This window comes from Aedes aegypti, chromosome 2 (assembly GCF_002204515.2).
Source record: "Aedes aegypti strain LVP_AGWG chromosome 2, AaegL5.0 Primary Assembly, whole genome shotgun sequence".
NCBI lineage: Eukaryota > Metazoa > Arthropoda > Insecta > Diptera > Culicidae > Aedes > Aedes aegypti.
This window is the reverse complement of record NC_035108.1, coordinates 4,101,326-4,125,965: the sequence shown is the minus strand read 5'-3', so window position 1 is coordinate 4,125,965 and position 24,640 is coordinate 4,101,326. Positions and strand designations below refer to the sequence as shown.

The 24,640-nt window shown below is 36.1% G+C and overlaps 3 protein-coding genes across 3 annotated transcripts in view; 2 read left to right on the top strand and 1 right to left on the bottom strand.

The window, feature by feature from the left end:
• Positions 1-531: 531 nt before the first annotated feature.
• LOC5571451 (autophagy protein 12-like) lies at positions 532-1,278 on the top strand. Its single transcript, XM_001659654.2, has 3 exons — positions 532-745; positions 799-935; positions 994-1,278. The coding sequence occupies exons 1-3, from the start codon at positions 643-645 to the stop codon at positions 1,114-1,116; spliced, it is 363 nt and encodes a 120-aa protein (XP_001659704.1). The 5' UTR covers positions 532-642; the 3' UTR covers positions 1,117-1,278.
• A 9,146-nt stretch (positions 1,279-10,424) lies between these two features.
• Positions 10,425-11,293, bottom strand: LOC5571450 (NADH dehydrogenase [ubiquinone] 1 beta subcomplex subunit 5, mitochondrial). Its single transcript, XM_001659653.2, has 2 exons — positions 11,133-11,293; positions 10,425-10,979 (listed from the first exon to the last, which is right to left on the bottom strand). Exons 1-2 carry the CDS (start codon positions 11,227-11,229, stop codon positions 10,507-10,509), a joined length of 570 nt encoding a protein of 189 aa, XP_001659703.1. The 5' UTR covers positions 11,230-11,293; the 3' UTR covers positions 10,425-10,506.
• Positions 11,294-16,321: 5,028 nt separating this feature from the next.
• The window catches only part of LOC5571449 (rho GTPase-activating protein 68F), a gene marked incomplete in the record, with an annotated part of 87,259 nt that continues 78,940 nt past the window's right edge, over positions 16,322-24,640 (top strand). The window contains 1 exon segment of the mRNA XM_021839787.1: positions 16,322-16,683.

The window sequence follows — 24,640 nt, the reverse complement described above, 5'->3', positions numbered from 1 at the left end:
CTTCTCAACTGCGTACTGCGATCAGAAAAAAGTGATTTTCTTGACCATTTCTTGGGAGAAATTTTCCACGCATCGAGATAGGCGATTCCTTTTCTTGTCAGTAGCAAACCGGCCTTTAAGCGTTTTTTTTTGCTGTACCATAAAATAAATTCACATGGAGGGTTGTCTGAGGTAAAATTATGGCGAAGTATGCCGTCATTGAAATTTGTACGCATCGTTGATGATTGTTTCTAATGCATCTCACTGTTTCGAATCAGTTGATTTTTCACTGTCACAGCTAAAACAGTATCAACATACTTTATGCACGTAAGCGCGTACAGTGATACTTTTTCAAGTTAATATAAACTATCAAGACTGAGTTATATCACTTTGAAATTGCAAGCTGAAAAGTCATCATGGCTGCCAAAACGAATAACGGGCTACTTAGCCTTAGGCGAAGCAGAAAGAAAATCCCGGAAATTCAATTCCTCACTATTCCCGGGATCGATGACCACATGCTGTGAGTTGAAAACCCTGTCAGTTTCAGTTTTTGTGTGATAAATTTTCGTAAACAAAAGGTGCAAAGTTTTCACGCAAAGTCCGCAAGCGGTTTAGAAAAGTTAAGTTTTTACCAGTAAATTCGTAATTTTCAACTGATAGATCATGACTGACGCAGTTGCCGAAACCGCAGACAAAGAGCTGGCATCGAACGTAGAAAATCTCTCCCTAGAACCACAGAAAGTGGAAAAACAGGAAACTAAAAAAAGTGAGTTTTAGATCTTATACTTCTTTGAACAAAAGTATTAATTTATATTTCAGTTGATATAATTCTCCATGCAACGGGTAGCGCTCCGATACTGAAGCAAAAGAAATGGGCCGTAGACCAGGAGAAGCCGATAAGCGCTATCATAAAATTTATTCACAAGTATCTCAAACTCGAGCCTGGCGAGAAATTGGTAGATTTTGAAATTGCCTAAAAAGGATTCGTTGACTGTGATTTAAATTTATTTCTAGTTCTTATACATAAACCAAACGTTTGCACCATCGCCAGATCAGATAATTAAGAACCTGTACGACTGCTACGGTGCAAATGGGAAACTAGTGCTGCACTATGCCAAGAGCCAAGCCTGGGGATGAATCACGCCCACGATACGGTAAGATCAAAATTTCTCCTAAACTGCTTGTTTGGCGTTTTGGAAAGCTTTCTACATTCTGATTCTAAGTCATTTATTGTATAAGATATTAGCCACAGCCTCATTAATAGATGTGGGACAGAAAAAGTTCACTGCTTTCCCCTAGGTTCTGGGTATACTGATTCTGAAAGAAACCTCCAACCTTAAGGTGAAACATCTCGGAATCCAAAGATGGCCGTCACAATGGCCGACTTGTGCCCCTACTCACGTTTTCAAAGGCACTTAACTGGAGAAATAGTTGGAAGTTGTTTCTGATCTTCTTATTTTAAGCTTTCTGCTAGTGCACAAAGCCAAAATAAAAAGTTCACTGTTGTTGGATGCTTCCTTCGCGAGATTTGTGCCTTTAATGTTCCAGTGCAATCACAAAAGTTGATTCCAAACTGTTTTACCTTAAAAGTAATATTAATATTTCAACAGGGCTGGTAGCGATTTACTTTTTAGTGCCTACGTCACTACTTTCGACCTGGTCACTGAAAAGTTAATAATTGCGACGAAATGTCACAAAATTCTCTTCTTTCAGTAAAATGGTCTCTATTGTCTTGATCTAATGAGACCACCAGCCCTCTTTTTAGAGACTTGGTCTCTATTTAAATACATGTCTCTTGAAAGCCTCTATTTTAGAAAGAAGGTCTCTAAAGTATCTTTTTCATTAAAATGGTATCTAAAGTCACTTGTTTTCGTTTTTCTCTCCAAAATTATAGAGGCTCCAAAGATATCTTCATACTTCAGAGATTATCATGCGACTATTCCACAAGTTCTCCAGAAATTTCTAGCTCAAAGAAATACTTGAAGAATTTTCCTTTAGAGGCTTATTCTGAATACTTTCAGAGACTCCTCCATGCAATACTTCTAAGAATTTCTCAACCCATTCTTTGAAAAATTCGTCCAAAACTTCTTCAGCGATTTCTAAGGCTGTGAACCGTTTCACCGATTCATTTAACTTTTAGTTAAGGTGACACGGGAGACCGTGTTATTTTCCCAATATTTCGTCTCACTCTAACAATTATCCTCAAAACTTTGTGGAAGCAAATCTCGAGTTTTAGTGAACCGATGAAGCTGAACATTTATTGGGTTGTGTACTACATATATAGAATCATAGTGATACTTTTTTCGCATCGATATATGGGGTGGTTCTTGGGATTTGCTTCTTCAAATGGATAGGGTGATTATGATGACGTCCCGTGTGGCCTTAAAATTTGACAGTTTGATAGTTATTTTCCCCTCAAATGGTTAAATTCAACTTCGCGTTCGATCATTTGAGTTTTGATAGTCGAATAGTATTTCAGAACAAAGTTGACAGGTGGTTAGTTATTCTCAAATTACCGGGAGCAGAAAATAACTTTTGAACTGTCAAGTTTAACCATGCTCCAGAGCAGGGTTATTTCTGACCGGAGGGAAAATAACTATCAAATCTATTTTAACTAAAAGTTAAACGAATCGTTGAAACGGTTCACAGCCTAAGGGATGCGTAGAGAACTTTCTCCTCAATTTCCTACAAGAAATTCTTCAGCACTTGACGCACTCAAGGAAGTACCTTTATTAATCAATTTATAAATTTATTTATATCAATTTATTATTAATTTATCAACAGGAAATACTCTGAATAAATTTCACATTATTATCCCCTCTGCTGTTTTTCAGATATTCAATTTCTCCTGTTATTAAGAAATTCTTCCAAGAAAATCCACAATGGCTCATTCCAGTTTTTTTTTTTAAGTTGTTCGTTCAATGATTTATCCGGCAAACCCAACAAAAATCCCTGCAGGAGTTCCTATGCTGATTTTCAGTTAATCTTCCAACCATATTAATAAAGATTTCATCAAGAGGTCATGCACAGTTTGTTCCAGGAATTATTTTTAAAAAATAGTCAGGGTTATTAAAGGAAATCTATTAGGAATCCTTCCAGGATGTCCTTTAGATCAGGGATTCATCAAAAAGTTAACACAGACATTTATCTAAGAATTTCCTCATATTGTCATGCAGGATTTCCTAACATTTCTCGAATATTTTCTAATGTTGGGTTTGCATCAATTACATACACACTTAGCGCATTTTACGGATTCCCGTGAATTTCATCGTAATCTCAACAGCTGAATTGTTTTGTAAATTAAAACACAGTAATGCCATAAAAAATACATATTTCTGTGAAAAATTATCGTATTACGTCAATTTCCATCATCAAACTCATGAGCTGTTGAGATTCACACGGAATTAGTTAAAATCTAAAGTAAGCGTCAACACCAGCAAAGGATGCAACAATTATTTCAGTAGATCCTCCGATCATTCCTTTACAAATTTCTTCAAGGATGTACGATGTTTTTCGGAAAATTCTTTCCAAAATGCTGCAAAATATCATCCAGGAATTTAATTGACTATTTTAAAATAAATATTTTACTAATTTATCTACATTTTTTGGAAGAGTTTCAGGTTTTCTAAGAAATTTATCAACTTATTCAAAAATATCCTTGACAATTCGCTAGATAAATTAAGATAGATCTTAAGGATCTTAGGAAATCTCGTGAGAAATCCCTAAAATAACTCCTTCTCAAAGAAATCATTGGCTGAAATCTAAAAGGAATATTGAGCGGAAATTTTGTAAGAATTGGTCTGAAACGTGGTGGCGTCTCTATAATTTGTAAGTAATCTTTGAAAAAAATTGAATTGTACTTAAATAGATTCCAAAAGGAAGTTTTGGAGGAAATAGTCAATGGATAAGATCCTCGAGAACTTAGGCGTTCTTTGATATGAAATATACTTTCCCTTAAAATGAGATTCAGGTGTATTGGACATCAGCGACGTACCCACAATATTTTTTAGGAGAGTGTTTTACTTTGGGGAAATCAGGACTGGTAGCATGATCGTATTAAAAATAATAACTTTAAAGACATCTTGCTTGAAAAAAAAATTAAACCATATATGAATTATAAATACTACAAGAAACCTAACAGGAAACACGTGATGAGAGTTTGATTCCTAAGTTGAATTTTTTAGATTGTTTTGGAGATTTTTTTTTTCAAAAATCTGCGTTGTCGGAAGACAATCCTGGAGTAATCTCAGATGAAACTTGTGTGAGTTCTAAGTAGGGGAAAGTGGGGCAGTTTGGCCACCTTAAGGAAAAGTCGATAAAAGTGCTGAAAATGTTATGAATTTTTCGAATGTTTGCATGATGCCCAACAATTTTTAGATGAATACACTAGATCCGCATGATTTCTTTTGTCTTATAAAGTTCACGGATGAATGATTGATTTTTCAAAATTTGTCATTTTTCGAGTCGATTTTTTACTGATGGGGTGATATGAGCACCCCATTTTTGATTGAAAAATAATCTCATATAATCCAAAAATTCAATTATGTTGTTATTATACTTGAAAGTTATTAGTATTTATAAACACTCCGTGCAAGACGATATAATTTTTTAAGAACATTCTAACAGTCAAACATCATTATTCTGAAATGATGAAATTTAAAAGAGCCATTCGGGGCAATATGGGCAGTTTTTTCGAATATCATTTATTTAATTTTCTTTGAGTTTTGAACACTGACTTATAACATGCCTATTGCTTCATTTCCTCATCAGCTCTGGGGTTGCATGTTATTTCAGATGAAATTTCAAGAATTTATGCAGTTTTCAAGGGGTGCTCATTCCACCCCATTGGCCAAACCGCCCCGACTACCCCTACGCCTTGTTGAATTCCTACTAGGCTCTCTGAATGTGAAGATGCATCTCATTCTCTAGATTTGTGCTCTTGAAAATTCGTGATTTGGCTTCGATACATCTTCACACAAAGACCTCCTAAATGTTGGATGATTTTTTTCCTAAAATATAAAACAATAGAATCTCCAAATAATGTCCTACAAAACACTTTGAAGAAATTTCTTGGAGAAATTCGGGCCGAATCCCTGAACCTTGAATAAACTTTTGAAAAATTTCAAAATTCGAGAGATGTTTGAACCTGTTACAGTTAAGGTTCTTTACCCTATGAGAGAGGCTCTAGCTGGTAGAAAATATGAGCGCCACAAGCGAGTGTCCAACCCTATGAAACAGCAAACATCTCTCATACTGCTGTTCGTCAAGAACTCTTAAAGAAAAACAATCGACATCACTATTGAGATTGTAAATTGATTTCAGTTTTATTATTGTTATAGCTCAGGTTATGTTTAATTCACTGTAAGAACTTTTACAAAAAGTTTTAAAATATTATTTGTCAAGAGAGAAGCCTCTGAGTAAGACACTCACTCCAGATAAAGAAACGGTCAAATTGAATGCACCAAAATTATATTACACCCACTAGATATGCTGGAGACAATCCAAGAAATATGTCTGTAGGAACCTAATGATGAATCCTAGAATTAAATTTATCGAGGAATTCTTGGAGAAATATATGAAGGATTTCGTCGATACGATTTTATTTCCAAAAACTCTGGAATAAACTTTTGTGAAAGCGTTGGAATGGTCTAAAATTTTTGGACCAAATTCTGAGGAAATACCATCCATTGAAAAATCGCTGGTAGCATCCCTGGAGAAATTTCTGAAAATTAAAAGAAGAAATCACTAGAATTCCTTAAGCATCAATAAGTTTTGTAGGTTTCTCTGGAACCTCTAGCGTTTTGCACCATGATTCACAAATTTGCTCATCTGAGCAACGTACTATTTTTCGTGCCTGTCGTAATTTTTGCTCATTTCCTATAAAGTTTATTATTTATGTACAACAAGCGAAAAAACATCTTTGTATATAATTTTTTAAACGTTTTCAACTTATTAACTGCTCCTGAACGACGCCCAACTGGAACTGTACATGCCTTTACCAATTTGGCAATCTTAAGTTCTGATTATTTGTCTAATCATTTTCTATGTTGATTGATTCAAAATCGTTGAAGGGACTGAACATGTCAACTAACGTTTTGATAGCGGCGCAGCCGAAAACTTTTTTGACTGAGGAGATTTTGTGTCACAAAAACGACATATTCTACCATTTATTATTGTTTCAAAATAATTTCCCTGAGTGTAGCTGAAATTCCCTGATAATTCCAGGTTTTTTTCAGGTAGGTTTTTTATCTACTTATTGGTATTTAGTGAACAGCTCGAAGATTTATTATTAAAACCTATAATGTAATGCGGTGATAGATTTTTATGAGAATTCCTTTAAATTTGAACGAAAAAGCCTGTTTTTTTCTCTTTATCAACGAGCCCTGGGCTAGTTCATCTTGGGACCAACGGCTTTACTTCCATTTTGAACGAAGTCATCACTATAAGGTTTAGGTCATAAATTACTATCACGGGGATGGGATTCAATCCTAGGTCATCGTCGTGTGCTCTAACCACTTCATCAGGCCCCTTTTTTTTAGTTCGTTTATTTAAAGCCTCACAGGCCGTATTCAACTTTACAGAGCCGTATTCTTCTTTCTACTATTCGTAGAATGTTCAAAACCATTGTTACATTTATTTTCAATAATAGCATTTTTTCCATCAGAAGATGTGTTGATTTGCGCATGATTAGTAACAGACCCCTTTTTATTTTTAAATTATGGATTCTCGAGTCCTGAAATAATTAGGAAATAATTAGGTCGAAACGACTAGCTCTCACCTCAAGTGACGTAAAACGACTAATGTTAATCAAATGGGAGCGAGTCGACAATTGTCACCTCACACGCCGCGCAGAATAAGCATAAATAGTCACCACCAGTGCACCAACCAGTAGCCGGTCATGCTTCTATTACCGCTCAAGAGTGTAAGGATTGATTTTTCGTGTAAACACAATCTTTTTCGCACGGATATCTTCTAACAACATCAACAATTTTTAAATGACGTCGTCTGACGTTATTTTCATTTGCTAAAATAATTCTTTCATTTGCATGTTTTTCTAATTGTTATGGAATATTCACTTAAAGATAGTGCAACGAACGAAATTCAACTGTACTATAATTATTATAATTATAATCAACTTAATATTTGTTTTGTAACAATTATTTGAACACATCACTTCCCTTAAATGATCGTAATCGGGTGCACTGATGGTATATACCATTTATTTTATTTAATTTCATTCATTTCAAACTAAACTTTAACTAGATTTCAAATTTAGGAAAAGATCGAATGTTCAGTAACTGGATTCTATGCATCTAAAGATTTGAATATCCCTTAAAATTGTTCTTCATAAAATTTAGTCCCTGCCCTTAGGTGATGGGATTGACGGTGATTTATCAAGTGATTGCATATTGTTGATATTGTGAAAAATTACTCTAATGCTAATAAATTGATCGCGAAAATAATCGTTATTATAACTTATAAAATGTAAGCTAGTCTAATAGTTTTAAATTAAATAATGACATGTGTTTCAATGCTTAAATATATTTTACACTTGATTTATCACACCTTCAGCATGAGTTTAGTTACTGTCGCATGATCTAACACCAGATAACTACGCGTAATGCTGGAGGGACCGGCAGGGCTCACTACCAGTCTCTACTAACACTCAAATCATTAACAAGACTGGGAAACCAACGATCACCTCCATCAGTAGCACTATTTCTAATAGTAGTATTAGTTCAATATACATAAATCTTTTTCAGTAGACCACGAGGCGCAAGAGTGGATGCGGGTGGTCTCTGCGTCTCACAGGTCATTGAAAATAGACATTCATGTTAGGTTTACTAACAATGTAGTAATTATTACCTTAGTAATACCGTAATTCAGCGCATCGCCTAAATCCGCATATTGGTCCAAAATTAATCGAAATTTAAGAAAAATTTTGAAATTTGTCCATACCGCTATTTGTATATGCTTGTAATGCATCATAATTCCAATTAAAATTGTCATTAACAATAATTTACGATTTTTGAGAAATATTCCAAAATGTTCTGAATTACGGCATTTTACGGTATTGCGTTATTTAGTAAGGTAGGTTGTAGCGGTATTAGAGATAGTTTAGTAATGTTACTGATGTATGTATAATAATTAGAAAACTGATGGCACTGTTGTTACTGAAATGTTTCATTTTTAAATATCTTTTATAATATAATATAATATTGTTGAACAAAATGCTGTAATTAATAACTTATTTAATCCTCTACGCTTTTTTGCACTACTTTGCATTTATCACACCAACACTGGCGACAATAGCGTTCTTTGGGTAGTATTTCTGTTATGTAGTAGTAACCTCTATCGTTTTTATTCTAACGATCATAACATAATTATCGTGAGCGTAGTAGTGGAAATAACATAGAAGTAGCTTTTGTATTCGTAATTAAGGTATCATGGTATTAGTTCCCTGTTCTTTGGTTCAGAAAGGGGTATGGGCGCGTTCTGCCAACTCGGTCGAGGCAGATTTCTTGTGTGAACAAGTTACAACATGGACGTTCTAAAGTTCCAGAATGAAGTGTTGTGCATTTGAAGATGGGATGGATTCGCGTTTGTGCTTTACTGCTGCTTATCTATAAAGTTATATGCGATAACCGACCCTTAGCTTAACTATTTAAATTAACAGTTGCAAATATAATAATCGTTTTGAGTTTACTAACATGTCGTCGCGTTAATTTTATCATAATGATCTTTTATCTACATCCGTCGAACCATTCTGAATGGCCGTTGTGAGAATATCACCAAGAACTTCTCACATGCAATAAAGCTGGATTGTCATACATTGAAACATCAAGGTTCTCGCTCTTTCGGATTCATTTTTTGTTGTTTATCATTAGTTTCAGGGATTGTTATCGTGGGAATCCAAAGAGCAAATTTTGTATGACTTCAATGTACGCCAATACTGCCATATAGCATGTAACAATCACTAACATTCCTTCTCTCTTTATCCTTGTTTTCATATCTAACCCGCTTCGAAGAATAATTCATCGAAGAGGAAAGGCATCTCTTATCATGGCAGCGTAATGGCCGAGAAAACGACGGTTTGCGGTCGCATCTCTCCATCCTCGGTTCTGCCCCACGCTCGCCAAATCGATACGCACTTGATCCGCCCACCTAGCTTGCTGCACTCCACGCCTTTGTTAAGTATAAAGTTTCTGTAATCATTGAATACTAATTGAAAGGTAAATCAAATGAACTTATTATTTAACTAATAACAAATTTGTTCCACAGAGCGATTTACAAAACACCACACAAAATCCCTCCTTTCACATATCCTTAGGCAAAACACTTCACTACCGTTATATGTATGACTGATTCATGTTCTTTCGACCTTGCATCATTCATACGTGTAGGGGAAGTCTAGAGTAAAAGCAAAACTTAAAGAACCTTCTGGTCAAAGATGTTGCGTTGCCTACTTCCCAAACTCCAAAACCCCCGGTGTATTATGGAAGGTGTGAGTTTTTAAACTTATGCTGGAGACTTGGCCCCTGACCCCCTTGTACATCAATAAAATAAATTGTTCTTCATAAAATTTAGCTTAAAGTTGGCGTTTGAAGTTCGTAATAAGAAAGCCCATTTTTCACTTCATGATAGATAGACTGAATTTCCAACTTTAACAAAAGTCGTAGGACAAATTAGTCAAACAAAATCTGACTAGACTCTTCAAAATCCTGGGCGGTAATTTCGCACAATTCTTGGAGGATTATATGCGAAATCCTGGGTGAAATTATCTAAAATATTAGGAAGATTTTGTGAAACATCTTAGGCATGATTCTCACAAAATCATTCACAAGAACTTTATGGAATACTTGTGCAGGATTCTCATAAGTGTTGAGAAAGATTCGTACAGAATCATTAGCAGTATAAAAAAAGTATTCTCGATAACATAAACACTGAATCTTGAATATAATTCGCAGAATATCATGGGCAGGGCACTCACAAAATTCTACGTGGCGTTCTAATAGAATTCTGAGCAGGAAAACACTAGACAGCGATTACAAAACAAATGTTAAGCAAGAATCTGGCGTAATGCTGTGCAAAATTTTTTTCACAAAATCCTGCACATAATTTTCATTTAAACCTAGGCAAAATTATCGGAAAATCTTAGACAATTTCTCAAAAAAAAAAAAAAGGAAAAAAATCCAGGACTTTGTGAACTTAAAAATATTTAGCCAGTCGCCTATTTTGATGCGGAGATTAGGATCGCAATTGAAAAAGGTTGGGATATTTTCAAGAGTATTTCTTGAATCTACAAGTAATTTGTAAAACCAGGGAAAAACCTGGTAATATCAAAAGTTGTATTCCTTGAACAAGTAGACAGACACCCTGTGCAAAAACCTGAAAAACTCGTGGAATTGTTTTTCAATAATGAGTGTCAGCGCTGAATATCAAAATTCGCATTTAAGGAGCTCAATTTATTTCGTAACGGTTCTCACTGCCTCGATTCTACATCCAACACTTCACTGGTGTTCCAGTTTAATCGCCCCGAATCGACTCTAGATGATCGGCCGCCTCCTTCGCCACCCGATGGTACTTTCCGATGGCCGGACGGTAGTAATAGGACTGGTAATCGTGTCGCTCGGCCATCTTCTGGCGGATCTTGGCTTCCAGGGCCAGCATCTGCGACTTTTCGTTTTCCTCGTACAGATGGTGCAACATTTTCTCGTAATCCTGCTGCGGGTTGTTCAGCATGTAGCGGGCGATAAAGCGCGTAATCGGATGTTTGTGGTATTCCCAGTGCTTCGGTTCGTAATCGGCCGGAGTTTCCGTCAACTGAGCCGGACCGATGAAAACGTTCGCGTAGAAGATAACGGCCAGAACCGGAATTGCGCCCACCATCACGTACATATGGAACATATCTTTGAACTTGTGCCACTGGAACCGGGATGGAGTGATGGTGAACATCTTCGGACCGTGTCCTCCGGCCATCGAACGGCTCTGGACCAGTGCTGAAAAAAAGTTTGTTTTGTTATTGTTGAGAACCTCAGTTCCAATGTTCATGTTGCATAACACTGCTCGTTCAAACATATTCGATTTACTATCGAATATCTCGAAAATGAACAAGTATTTTTTGTGGTAACTTAAGATAAATTCAATCTTACCATTTTTGGCTGCTGTGAGTAGCACCGGATTGCGGACCAGGGAATTAAACTGGGCTGAAACCTGAGCGGAACGTGCAAGTGAGCTCCAGATCGCCATTTTCGTGCCTCTGATTTTGAAAGATTTTTGACGTTTCGATGCTTATGAAGTGTCACACCAAAAGAAAAAAGAACAGAAAACAAAACGAGTTTTCAGGGTTGTCGTCAAAACGTCACCCATAACTTTTCAAAAAGGCCGATTTCGATTTGCTGCCTTTGAAGCGTACCCTCCTTTCATTTCCGTAAATGCGGTGAAAATTGAAAATACAGTCGTATTTTGTTCGTTTCACTATCTTAAGGTGGCCTTCGTTTAAGGTGAAGATGAATCGAAGCCAAAGTTCAAATTTTCAAGAGCACGGATCTGGAGAACCAAACATCCGTTTAAGCTGAAAACTTAATCGATTGGTCACTAGCTGGTGGTGACCTGGGAGGGAGGCACCGATACTACACACGAAATATGACACAACACTTTTCCAAATTGCAAGATAACTCCCGCTCACCAACGACAATCAAGGCAGGCTTGGGGAAAATCGCTAGTTTTCTTTTGTTGTGTACCTTCGATCTTTCTGGACAAACTTGGAAAAAGGGCCATAGTTTTATGTGCATTCAATTTTAATAATGATTGGAAAACAGTAAAAAGATGCGTGTTTCTTGACTTTATATTCGATCAAATTAAAAGGTATTATCGTGGCATTGCTTTTGGGTGTTGCAGGAATTGATTTTCAACCGACTGTTGTCAACTTTGTTGGAATGCAAAAATTTGTTTTGATCAATTACGCGCTTTTATCAAGTTTGTCCTTTCTTCAAGATCTGGGCTCACCGTGACAGTTCGTGACAGCAGAATCTCGGTTCACTATGACGTACATAAATTTTGTATCGGTTTCTCCCTCCCAGGTGGTGACCAATCGATAAGGTTTTCAGCTCAAACGAATGAATGGTTCTCCAGATCCGTACTCTTGAAAATTTGGACTTTGGCTTCGATTCATCTTCACCTTAATAGGGTAACGACTGATTATTTCGTCCTTAAACGCTAACAGTTGGCGCCAGCGGCAAAAAATACAGACAACAACCTGTCGAACATTCAGTTTCTCTCACTGGCCGCCGAGCGACGACACTGATGTTTGTATTCCACTCACTGACCGCGCTACGCTGGATTCTCAAATTTCCAACACAAGCGCATGGAAGAATGGTAAATAATGAAAAACGTAAATTACTTGCAATAGGGCGATATTCAAAATTGCAAAGGCAATAGATCGCTCTTTTTCAGTGGTAGTAAAAACGTTATCCTGAAGCAAAGAAAGCACCATGGGAGATGAAGTAAAAACAAAATGTTATCTATTCACATTACGCTTGATTTCTAATCACTACTTTTTTGATTCAGTTTTCTAATTGTTAGTAATTTTTTCCATGGATCAAAAATGTAGTGATTAGAAATCAAGTGTAAAGAGAATACATTACATTGTGTGCGCAACAGAAGATGTTGTGCTTTCTTTGCTTCAGGATTTCGTTTTTACTACCATTGAAAAAGAGCCATCTATTGCCTTTTCAGTTTTGAATATCGCCCTATTCAAGTTCGATAAATGGTCGGGGTTCTGCTAAACCGCACCAAGTGCCAAAAACTTTATTCTGAAATATTTTACTTTAAAGTCTTATCGCGGACGATTAATTTTAATTTTTTATCGCTCACATGCGATTAACAGTGTTCAATAAGTAAACCGAAATTGAATATACTAGTAAATCTATCGATGTAACTGGACACTGGATTTTATTAAAAAAAATCAGAGGGGGTTGTGTACAGACACGACCGCATGACGTTAACTACGCCAAGTGATATTTTGCATTTGAATTTTAGTCAATTTTCATAGTTGCAGCCTTCCTTTAGTTCAAACTCTAACGTAATATCGTGACGGTCGCAACATTTTAGATTTTTAATTGACACCCAGTATATTGCCGTAAGATGTAGTTAACATCAAAAGACGAATGCGCGAAGAAGCAGAAATTAGGCTGCTTTTATTGTGCACTAGCCAACCCAGTGGAGTCGTGGAAGACAATATGAACGAGTTTGGTTGCGTAAGAAAGGGGTCGACATTTTCCCAATTTTCGACAGTCTATCGTCAAAAATCAAAAGTTTTCTCCATTTGAGTAAAATGTTGTATAAATTTCCGACCGATTGGTGGGAAAATATTGAAAATCTACCGATAAATGGCTGAGTTATTAGTATTTAAAATCTTACATAATATCGTGACGGTCGCAACAATTCAGATTTTCAATTGACACCCAGTATATTGCCGTAAGACGTAGTTAACGTCAAAATATGAAGCACTCAGTTCACTCTGGCTGAACAAAAATTGAAAAATATGGTTCTTGGTTCGGTATGGTTGGATGTGTTTCATAGTTTTCAACACAACTAAATTGGAAACAAATAATGTTTATCATCACCATGCATGTTGGAATCCATGTCACTAGTGTTTATGTACTATGATTGGGAAGGATTCGTATGTATTGAATCGAGGTCCTCACGTGCTCATGCATAGATTCTTGAGATCGAAGAAAACCATGAATTTGCTCTTGCAAAGCGCACCAAGTTACTCCCATTTGGTGCACTTTTGCTGATCAAGTTCACAGTTCAATGCGTGAAGTGAGGAATGAATGTTTTACTGCAAAATAAAAATAACCATGTAATCTAAAAGTTGCTTCCTTGACCTTGTAAAAAGTTTAAAACTAATAGGTTATCGTCACAAATAAATAAACATACATACATTACCGTCTGTTAGAAAAAAAGAAAAAAAGTATCATCGGGATTCGAACTCGTGACTTCTGAGTGGTAATCTAGTGAGCTTCCACTACGTCATCTTAACTTCTTAAATGAATGACGATAAACTTGAAATAACTAATGTGCACTCTGTCTGACGGGGTTCGATGGCGATAATGCAACTTTCTGAACAACTAAAGCGCACCAAGTTCACTTCTGTTGTTCAACCAGTATCAGATTAAATTAATTCGTTATTTCATTACTGCACCTGAATTGTTTGATTAACATATTATATAACAAGTAAATGTAATTATTTATTGCATGTCAATGTCTTTAATTTTCATGTCAAAATGTGATTTGATAAACAGGACTTAGTGTGGTGTGGCTGGATGAAATTTCAAAGAAAATAGATAAACGCCACTGAAACAATATTTAATTTTAATGGATCATTGAAGGTAGTTTTTGCAAGTGCTCATCGCATCAAAACAAAGGCGCCACTGTATAGGCCTATTCAAATGACGTCTCAAATCAGCTGATCGGGAAGCACTTTGACATTTCTTCTATGAAAATGACAGGCCCGTGTTAGCACCGGTCCTCCACCGATGTAAACAAATGCATAGACGGATCTGTCACATGAAAAGGCCTATATGGGATTTAACATTGTGACAGCATTGCTGTTCTGTCAAACACACAAGAATACGGTGGCGCTATCTATGCTTTCCATAGCGGCCGTTTTGGTTATTTTAATGATCCATTAGTCAATAGGGTAACGACTGTTTATTTTGATCTTAATCGCTAACAGTTGGCGCCAGTGGCAAAAAGTACAGACAACAACCCTTCGAACATTCAGTTTATCTGTGCTGGCCGCCTAGCGGCGACACTGATGTGTGTATTCCTTTCACTGATCACGCTACGCTGGATTCTCAAATTTCAAACACAAGCGCATGGAAGAATGGTAGTCGGTGAACTGTCAAAACGTATGGAAAATAATGAAAAACGTAAATTACTTGCAATTAGGGAACTGGATCGAAAAAGTAGTGATTAGAAATCAAGAGTAATATGAATACATAACTTTTTGAGTTAAGTTCATCTTCCATTGTGCTTTCTTTGCTTCAGGATTTCGTTTTTACTCCACTGAAAAAGAGTCATCTATTGCCTTTTCAGTTTTGAATATCGCCCTATTGATGCCCAATATCACTGGCCTCTATTTCTATGAGTTGCTTAAGGCCCAAACGCAATGATAGCGGAACGGCAACGGAATGCGGAACCGGTTCGCCAGCATGAACTATAATCAGCTTGTCGACTCAGTGTTGATCGAATTTCTTTCGTTGTCAGCTCAGTCGAGATGTTGTGATTCATGCTGGCGAACCGGTTCCGCATTCCGTTGCCGTTCCGCTATCATTGCGTTTGGGCCTTTAGAATAGATAAATAGATGTGCGTTGATTTATGGTTCGCTCTGGCTGAACAAAATTTCAGTTTTACATGTCAAATTTGTGATCTAAGATTACAAGGGACTGTTGAAATTACTCGATATTTTTATGGTAGAAAGGTTATGATTATTCGAGCCCTCTGATGTAAAAAACTCAATTTGGAAAAAATGAAGGCCCAAACGCAATGATAGCGGAACGGCAACGGAATGCGGAACCGATTCGCCAGCATGAATCACAACATCTCGACTGAGCTGACAACGAATGAAATTCGACCAACACTGAGTCGACAAGCTGGTTATAGTTCATGCTGGCGAACCGGTTCCGCATTCCGTTGCCGTTCCGCTATTATTGCGTTTGGGCCTTGACTCTTGGTGCGGTTTAGCAGAACCCCGACCAAATGTAAGCATGTTCCAGTTATTTCAGTGCAGATCTCATTTCCTGCGGGTACTGATAGGGTACGGCATTTGTTGGATGGTTTTAAATTAGCGTGCGCGAAGCTCGCGTCAAAAATTTTCGTTTTTGTTTTGCTCGTCCAGTTTACTTTTATCACAGACAAACAGACGTCACACTCTCACCAATGTCCATCGACCACCTTTTTAACGACCGATTCAAATATATGGTAGGTGGCCAATCCACCACCCGCAGCGCTCGCATAGTTTTTGTTTGCGTTTGACGTTTACACACTACCGCCATCTGTTGGTCCATCGGCCAAACACACCGATTTTAGCATTGGGCGTACATGTCTTCGTGACTATGATTGTGGTCGCGATTTGTTCTAAGTGTTACGTCTGTTTGTCTGTGCTTTTATCTTCTCTCTTCCTCCTCAATCCTCATCGTACAGTTTTCTGCATTTATTAGTGTGCATGTAAGCTGGTTACATCACACCTCCTCACACAAAAAATAGGTGGAAAACAATCAATACATAGCTAAAGATCAGCTGGTAGTGTTGCTTTCGCATCACGGAAAACTTCATTAGTATTCGTGAAGCCGCTCCAGCAAGACCGTTGTTTGAAACGAAAACCAAAGAAGCGAAAAGTCACACACAAAAGTCAAAACTTGTTTTCATCGCGCTCGCTCGTCTCCACTTTCCGTCCGTCGTGTTTCGGGTTTGTCGCTCCCGTCCGTCGTATTTCTTGTCCGCACCCTCTCGCGGGGCATTCTTCCATCGGTCGCTTCAAATGAAAATTACGCGTTCGCAGGAGAAGACGTCGCCTCTTCGTTATCGCCCAGTGCAGTTCTTGTAATCCGTCGGGCCGCGTTCGTTCCATTCGTTGTTTGTTCCGAAAGTGTTTGTGGGGAAGATTCTTCGAGCTGGCAGCAGATCATCCGGAAGGTGAGATCCCTGGGAATGTCATTTTCCTTTGGCTGCATAAGGTGCATCAGCTGGAGGGAATTTTCCTTGGTGAATAATCCAGAGTTTAGAACGCAATAAGCTGAACATTGTTCGCCTTTATGCAATTATTAATAGATGCATTATTGAGTGCAAGCCAGTGTTAGGTCTGAGGAATGATTTTCAAGGGTTACCAATTAGAACTTTTAGTTTTTTTTACAAGGTGTGTCGGTGGTCGATTGCGTGGCGGGCTGCTTCACGGGGACGGTATTTTATTATTTTTATGGCCTTCACCTACCCACAATGGTTAGGAGAGTATTTGCGTGCAGCGGTTCCCAATTCAGATTCGCCTGAGAATATAAAAGAAGTATTTGTAATTGATTCGTTCATTTAACGTTAGCCTGTTAGTTACCAAACTTTCGATCAGGATACGAGTAACTGACACTGAAGAACTCCACTTACTCCAACGAACACTGAAGAACTCCAATCTTTTAGTTTCTCTTTATTTAGTGTTCAAGGAACTCGAAAACCGTTGGAATAAATAAGATTGTCCCCTTTTCAAACTTTCCCAAACTTCCTTTCTTTTTTTTTAAGGAAGTAAGGAGATAGTTAAACTGCATGCTGGATAATGTACATTTTTCTGCATGCTGGATAATGTTACATTTTTACATAATGTACAATTTCGTTGCATATCCGCCTACGTTCATCTAGAGGGTGTCGACTACCTGGAAAAACGTAAAGTCGGGGAATGTTAGGCAATCCAAGTTTGGCCTGGAAATTGAGGGAAATTTTTTATAATATTATACTACATCAAACGAGTTGATGGTCTGCAAAGTAATCGATTAGGCCAACTCAGCAATACAATAGTCAATAATCATGATGTTTACATTGATTACGATAATTTTTCTGCACGAAATGGGTAATCAATCTTTCAAAATATCAGTTAACCATTGGGAAAACGCTGTTATCCATACTAAAGTAAACTATTTATCATTATGCATAAAAATCCTCAGAGTTTAAATTTTTCCAAGTCTAAAAGTAACTTCAGGATATTATCAGGAGCTTTCTTATATTGATGTCCAGTTTTTTTAGAATAAACTCTAAAAACTCCTCAGAAATTATGGAGATTCGTAAAGAGATTCCTTGTGGAATTTTTCTTAAAAATTACCACAAACATTTACCAAAAGTTGCAATCTACTTATGAATTCGATCATCAGCGACTCATGCTATAGAGCAATTTCTACACTCTTATCTATCAGTTTATTTCAGAATGTCTACTGGACCCCTGGAATTATCAGGAAATTGCATTCAAATTGGAAAAAAATGAATTGAAATAGTAAATAAATTAATGAAATAAAAATAATAATTTTGAAATTACTTTGAATTAGTAGTACATAGAGGAATATATTTTTTTGCGACACAACGCTACTTGTAATGTTTAGTCCTTTAAATTGTTAGTTAGCTTTATTTATTCAGCATATAACATGTTTAGACAATCAATCAGAACTTAAGATTGTCAATTTGTACACTACAGTTCCAGTTGGCTGTCGTTCTTGAGCACTGCCCATAACTGCATAACAGTCGACATTTTTGACAAATAGGAGATAATACCATGGAGAGTCACTAAATGATAAATACTTTCGATCAACCTACTGAAATCTGTGAACTGTTCTAGAAAATTCGAAAATAATACCAAGTTGTTTTGTCACATTGGTAATTATAACCGTACGTAATGTAATAGCCATGAAGTTTCTATCAGAATTATTTTCTGACTATTCTTCTAGTATGCGATATGAGTTGTACAAAATATTGGCCTCAAATAAGCACTTTTGAGTTGCTGGTAATTTTTAGAAATTTCAGGTTTCTCCCATACTGCCATAAAATGCACACTTGGTATTCCATTTACTCAATGCCTACTTTTGTCGAATGTTACAAATATGCAGTTATGGGCAGAGCATATGAAACATAGTTGAGAATAAATTCTAGTGCAAAATTCTAGAGGCTCCCGAGAAGCCTTCAGAGACTGTTACGCGACTATTCAACAAGCTCTCCAATATATTGTTCTCAGATCTCGAGGAATTCTTCAAGAAGTCTAGTGATTTCTCCAGAGATTTGTTCTAAAATACTTTCAGTTACTCCTTCAGAGTCAATATCAGTGATTTCTCAAGGGATGTTTAGGGGAACTTTTTTAGAATTCGGTCTTGGAAATTCTAGAGTACTCCAACGTTACTTTTACATTTTTACATAGATTATTCTGAAAAAATCTTGGTGAATATCACAGTATTTCCTCCAGATGTTCATTTCATTGGTTTTTCAAGAGATTTTTCCAGTTGCAACTCTAGGAGGATTATTCCAGAGTTCTTGAAAAAAAAAATATCCACGATTACTCTCAGAAATTGTTTCAAAATTTTCTTCAGGCTCGATGAAATCTATTAAAAATAATATCAATAAATTCGACTGTATTCCTCATTAAGTTTCTCCACATTGCTGACTCGGTATTTCTTTTATTTTGATGAAATATATTGTTGCAGCGATTCAAACATTTTTTGAATAATTTTTAAAAAAGATTTCCAAAACTACAGGGATTTTTCACAATTTCATTCAATTATTACAGTTACTGTTACGATCATTCTCACATAAATTTCTTCAGGGATTCTGTCTGATTTTTGTTAATTTGTTAAAAACGTATTGTAGGACATTATTTAGAGATTCTAACAGTTATCTTAGCAATTTATTAAGAAAATCCTAAAACAGAGTTCTTTCAGAGATCATCCTATGAATTCATCAAGGACACAAGCATTATCAGGGATTGCTCTGAGACATTCTTTAGAAATTGTCCGCGGATTTTACCAAAATTTCCACCAAAAAAATATTGGCATGGCATTTTTTGGAGACATTTCTTGATGTATGATTAGAAAAATTCTTTGAAGACTTATTTGGATGTCTTTTTAAATTTGGAGGAATTTTGAATTCTTGAAAACGCTCTTAACGAACATATTTCGGAAAGCCATAGGGAAATCAATGGAAGAATCAATGGGTAAATTTTTGGCGAACTGTGATTATGTGCCTATCTTAGTCTAGGGGTGTTGATTTCTTAGACTGTGAAAGCCACAAAATCACAGTTCAAATCCTTCCAGTTGAATATCCTAGATCACACAAAGATTTCTGGAGAACTTGGAACTTCCTTAAAAAAAGAATAAAAAAGCAGGGATTCCGGATCCTTTGAAAAAATCTAGATTTATTTCATGAAGGTATTCTGATCCAACAGATTGAATTCATGAAGGTATCTAAAAAGAAATTCTTGGAAGAATTACTTAAGAAGTTCGTGAAAAATCACAATTCAAACTCCTGAAGAGATCTCCGGAGTAATATGTGAAAAAATCTACAGCAAAACGGGCAGTTATATTTGTTGTAATGTTATAACGAATTCCAAAAAAATCGTAGAAATATTCTTAAGGAAATGTTTGTTAAAATTGAGGAGTTGTGGTTCCTGTTAGCTTTCTTTTTGTTTGTATTTTTTTGGGTAAAAAGGTCTAAAGCTGTTATTTACAAAACGGTGAGCCCCTACCAGCTATGAAAATATGCGAAACGACCTCCAGAGAAATTGTCAGGGTACGCCGCTGATGTCCATAAATCTGAATCCCATTCCAAGGGAAAGGGTTTTGTTTGTTTATGTTTGAAAATTTAAAAATTCATCAATCATGTATTTCTGGAGAATTTTTTGAACCTGGAATTTCATTTATGTAAATGAGTAGACATCTAGTAAAGGAAAGCCAGAATTTAGTACTGAACCATTTAACTCCACTAGAGTTTATATCCTTTGACAGATACGCGTATTTCGACCTCAACTGTAAGGCCGTCTTCAGTGTCGTGTACTAAACTCTCGTACACGATACTGAAGACGGGCTTACAGTTGAGGTCGAAATACGCGTATCTGTCAAAGGATACAAACTCTGGTGGAATTAAATGGTATAGTTTTAAATTCGGGCTTTCATTTATTTATAGGTACCGTGAAGGCCCCATACTCTGCGCACTTAAGACTTTTCAAATTTCAAACAGCTGTAATTAATTGAAAACAAAACACAATAGTCTGAAATTTTCGGAGCAAATACTTATTGATCTTATGTATAAGGAAAAAATATAAAAGTTTCACTAAGTAATGATTTTTATTGCATTTTTTTAATTTTTCTCAAGGGTGTCCGTGTTCCTAACTCTGCGCACTCATTTTTGCAATGCTCCTTATTCTGCGCATTTAGGTTCCTAACTCTGCGCACTCGATAAATTCTTTATAACAGTTAAAGTATTTTACTAAAAGCATTACTAGCAGTTAAACTCTGAATTAATCTTCATTTTCTTACTTTATACGACTTTACGTCCCTAGTGGAGCGTGGAATGTCTGTAACATAGAAGTTTACTAAATGAAGTGAATTTTATCTATAATTCAATCCATGATAATTAGTGTTAATGAATGCCATTAAGGGCAACTCTTAAAATAATCGAAATTACAATCACACGTACAAACTACGTCTTTTTTGCGTTCACTTTTGGCGTGTAAAGGAAAATTAGCTTGGACTGTTTATGTATTTTCATTAGAAAATATAAAACCCAAATTTGTTTGGTTCTGTTCGGGTCCGGATTCGGTATTAAATAATTGTCTCGGATTCGGGTCGGATCCGGGTTTGAAGTAAATAAATAAGAACCTGGTTCGGGTTTGTTATATGTAAAACCCAGAGTCTATATACAGAGAGTTGCGCGAAGAGGCTTCTTTGAATGATTGTTCTCCTTTTTCTTCAAAAATAGCCCCTCCCCATTAAACATTTGACAGTTCAACAGCCGACTAAATTAGTTGCAAAATCGGTCGATTATTGCACCGTCGCTTATGGAAGATTAACACAAGGATCAATCGAATATCATCCGATTTAATAGGGTGGGCCGACGCAATCCTACTAAATAGGTGGATAAATCGGTATTTTAAGTAAAATCCAAGCAAGTTGACCTACTAAAACGCAGATTTCCTCGGTCACCCGATTTAATCTAGCGATTAGTCAGTTGTTCGCTGTGTTAAACTTCCATAAGCGTCGGTGCAACAACCAATTTAGTCGGCTGTTGAACTGTCAAATGTTTAATGGGGCTATTTGTTATGCTGGTCTGCTCGATAGGTAGACGGTTTGACAGTTCGATAGGTAGATTTGGTTTCACTCTTCGCGCAACTCTTCATTTATAGACTCTGGTAAAACCCGAACATTTCTACTAAATACGAAGAATAGTTTAAGCGAAAGGGTATATCCATTCTTCATGTATTGTTCATCAATCAATCGAGAAGTATCGCCACTCTGTATAAGCGTGACGTAATTAATGAACGATTCCTATTGCAGATCAATAACAGTACTTTATTGGCGTTTCTATATAGCAAATACGATTAAACCTCGGTGTTCCATTACTCGATATTGACTCATGAAACTATACAAAATATCTAAATTATTTTATTGCATGGTTAGGGAGCATTCAAAAATTACGTCCATCGTTGAGGGGAGGAAGAGTCTATGACAATGTGACATTAGGTACTGTAAAAATCGCGACAGAGACTGAGGAGACGGAGTGTAGAAATCCTTAAAATGTGAAGGACGTCATTTTTTAATCTTCCCTTACTATGATGGTCCCCTCAAACAATTTTCCAAAGCATTTCTATTCCATATCACGATGGTGTCGACAAGTCGATGGTTCCCTTCAATATCGACCTCTGGAGGGTTGATTGTTTGTTGAAAATAACGTTTTATAACTGCTGCACATAGTAAGGAACATAGTTGAAAAATGGTTCCTTACTATGCGCACTTAAGAAGAATAAGAAAATGAAGGAAAAAAAAGTTGCACTTTACCAGTGATGATTGCTCGATAAATAAACTAGTGCCTACGTACTAAAAATCTGAAACATATTCTCTTTAATTTGCTTCAAATGACTTAAGTGATGAGGTACTCCCTTAGCATTTTTGCTAACGGGCAGTCAATTTGGACGTTTTTCAATATTTTTAAAGCTATTTCATTTTTTATTAGAGTAATAAACATAATTTGTCAAGAAAATTCTTCGCGTACTTTTTTATTACTATTGTAGCAATATATGAAACAAAAATTGTAAACAAAAATTTAAGTGTTTTACCAGATTTTGGTGAATTTTGGTAAAAGTGCGCAGAGTTAGGAGCTGCGCAGAGTTAGGGGCCCTCACGGTATTCCACTAAACAGCTCGAAGATTTATTATCAGTTTATTTCTGGTTTTATCATGTTTTGGAATTACCAAACATTTTTCAAGAAATTTTTCAATAATTCTTCGAAAGGAATTATTTGCAATCCAGAAAATCTCTAGAAAGCAGATATTGAAAGAATTTGGGTTTAACGAAATTCTTCGATAATCCATTGAAATTTAGTGAGATTTCTTGAAGATACTCATTGAAAAATTCTTGTAGCATTTCCTCAGGGCATTGCTGGAGACGCGACAAATTGAGGAAAGACATCAGACAACCTAATATTAGAGCAATAATAAATCCCTGAATGAATCTTTGAAGACTTTTTAGATAAATTATTCGGGGAAGAAAACCAAGGCATAATTCATATCGGAAGTCAAAAAATAAAACAAATAAGCTGTAACGAATTATCGCGATGAATTACGAATTATTATCTAAGAATTAATGCTTAGAGTTTTTCAAGAATCACAGATTTTTTTTTCGAAAATACATTCATTATTTTTTTTTTTTCGAATAAATAAAGAAATAATGAATGCATTTCGGGGGAAAACAATGTCTCTTCTTCTTCGTGAAATCTTTTTAGGTGTTCCTGAAGAAATTCTTCAACATTTTTTATAAAAAAAAAGAAACATCTGAGGATGTGATAGAATGTGAATAGAAAACTCTTATGTTTAGTTCATCTTCCATGGTGCTTTCTTTGCTTCAGGATTTCGTTTCTACTACCACTGAAAAAGAGCCATCTATTGCCATTTAACAACATTTAACATTTCATGAAATAAGTTTTAATATCATAAATTGAAAATGACACACTGGGGCGAAATTTGGTATGGAATAGAAAAATCCTATTTTATCTTTAGAACATCTAATTTAGATCTCCCAAATCTAAAAATGATGTCGAAATTCCTACAGCTAATGTATTTTATCATTTATTGCTAAATAAAATTTTATAATTCTGCACAATACGCCTAAATATAGGCAATTTTCGTTGGAATGGACACGTTATTAAATAATAAAAGGTTATACAGTATTGGACAAAACATTTGCAACTTTTTCGATTTTCCATACAAATTGACCAATTTTGGTAAGCTAGATCTCAGTTATTTATGGACCGATTTGAATAAAATTTTCAGAGGACATCAGATATAACTTGAATTTTAACATATATTTTTGAATAATTTTTCCAATCACGAGTTTATAAGTTATAACGGTTTAACTAAAGTGTTATTTTCGACGAAACATTCAAAACTATTTATCTCAAAATCTGATAGCCCTACACAAAAACAGTCTTCAGCAAACTTGTTCATCTCGTTAACATCTACAACTTTGAATAAGATATCATGAATTTATTCCTTCAAAATGTTTAGTTATATCACTTATGAAAAATCGTCAAAAAATTCACTTTAGTCAAACCGTTACTGCTTTTGACCTTGTGAGTGGAAAATTCACTCAAAAATATGGGGACGGACCTGGTGTAGTGGTTAGAACACTCGCCTCTCACGCCGAGGACCTGGGATCGAATCCCATCCCCGACATAGTCACTTATGATGTAAAAAGTTATAGTGACGACTTCCTTCGGAAGGGAAGTAAAGCCGTTGGTCCCGAGATGAACTAGCCCAGGGCTAAAAATCTCGTTAATAAAGTCAAACCAACCAACTCAAAAATATATGTTAAAATTCAAGCTATGTCTGATATTCTGCCAAAATGTCATTCAAATCGGTCCATAA

Excerpts from the sequence above, each read along its gene's own strand:
- LOC5571451 (XM_001659654.2), top strand. The coding sequence starts at position 643 with ATGACTGACGCAGTTGCCGAAACCGCAGACAAAGAGCTGGCATCGAAC. Across the intron at positions 746-798 it reads AAAACAGGAAACTAAAAAAA|TTGATATAATTCTCCATGCA; the intron begins GTGAGTTTTAGA and ends TTTATATTTCAG. Across the intron at positions 936-993 it reads TCGAGCCTGGCGAGAAATTG|TTCTTATACATAAACCAAAC; the intron begins GTAGATTTTGAA and ends ATTTATTTCTAG.
- LOC5571450 (XM_001659653.2), bottom strand. The coding sequence starts at position 11,229 with ATGGCGATCTGGAGCTCACTTGCACGTTCCGCTCAGGTTTCAGCCCAG. Across the intron at positions 10,980-11,132 it reads ACTCACAGCAGCCAAAAATG|CACTGGTCCAGAGCCGTTCG; the intron begins GTAAGATTGAAT and ends ACTTTTTTTCAG.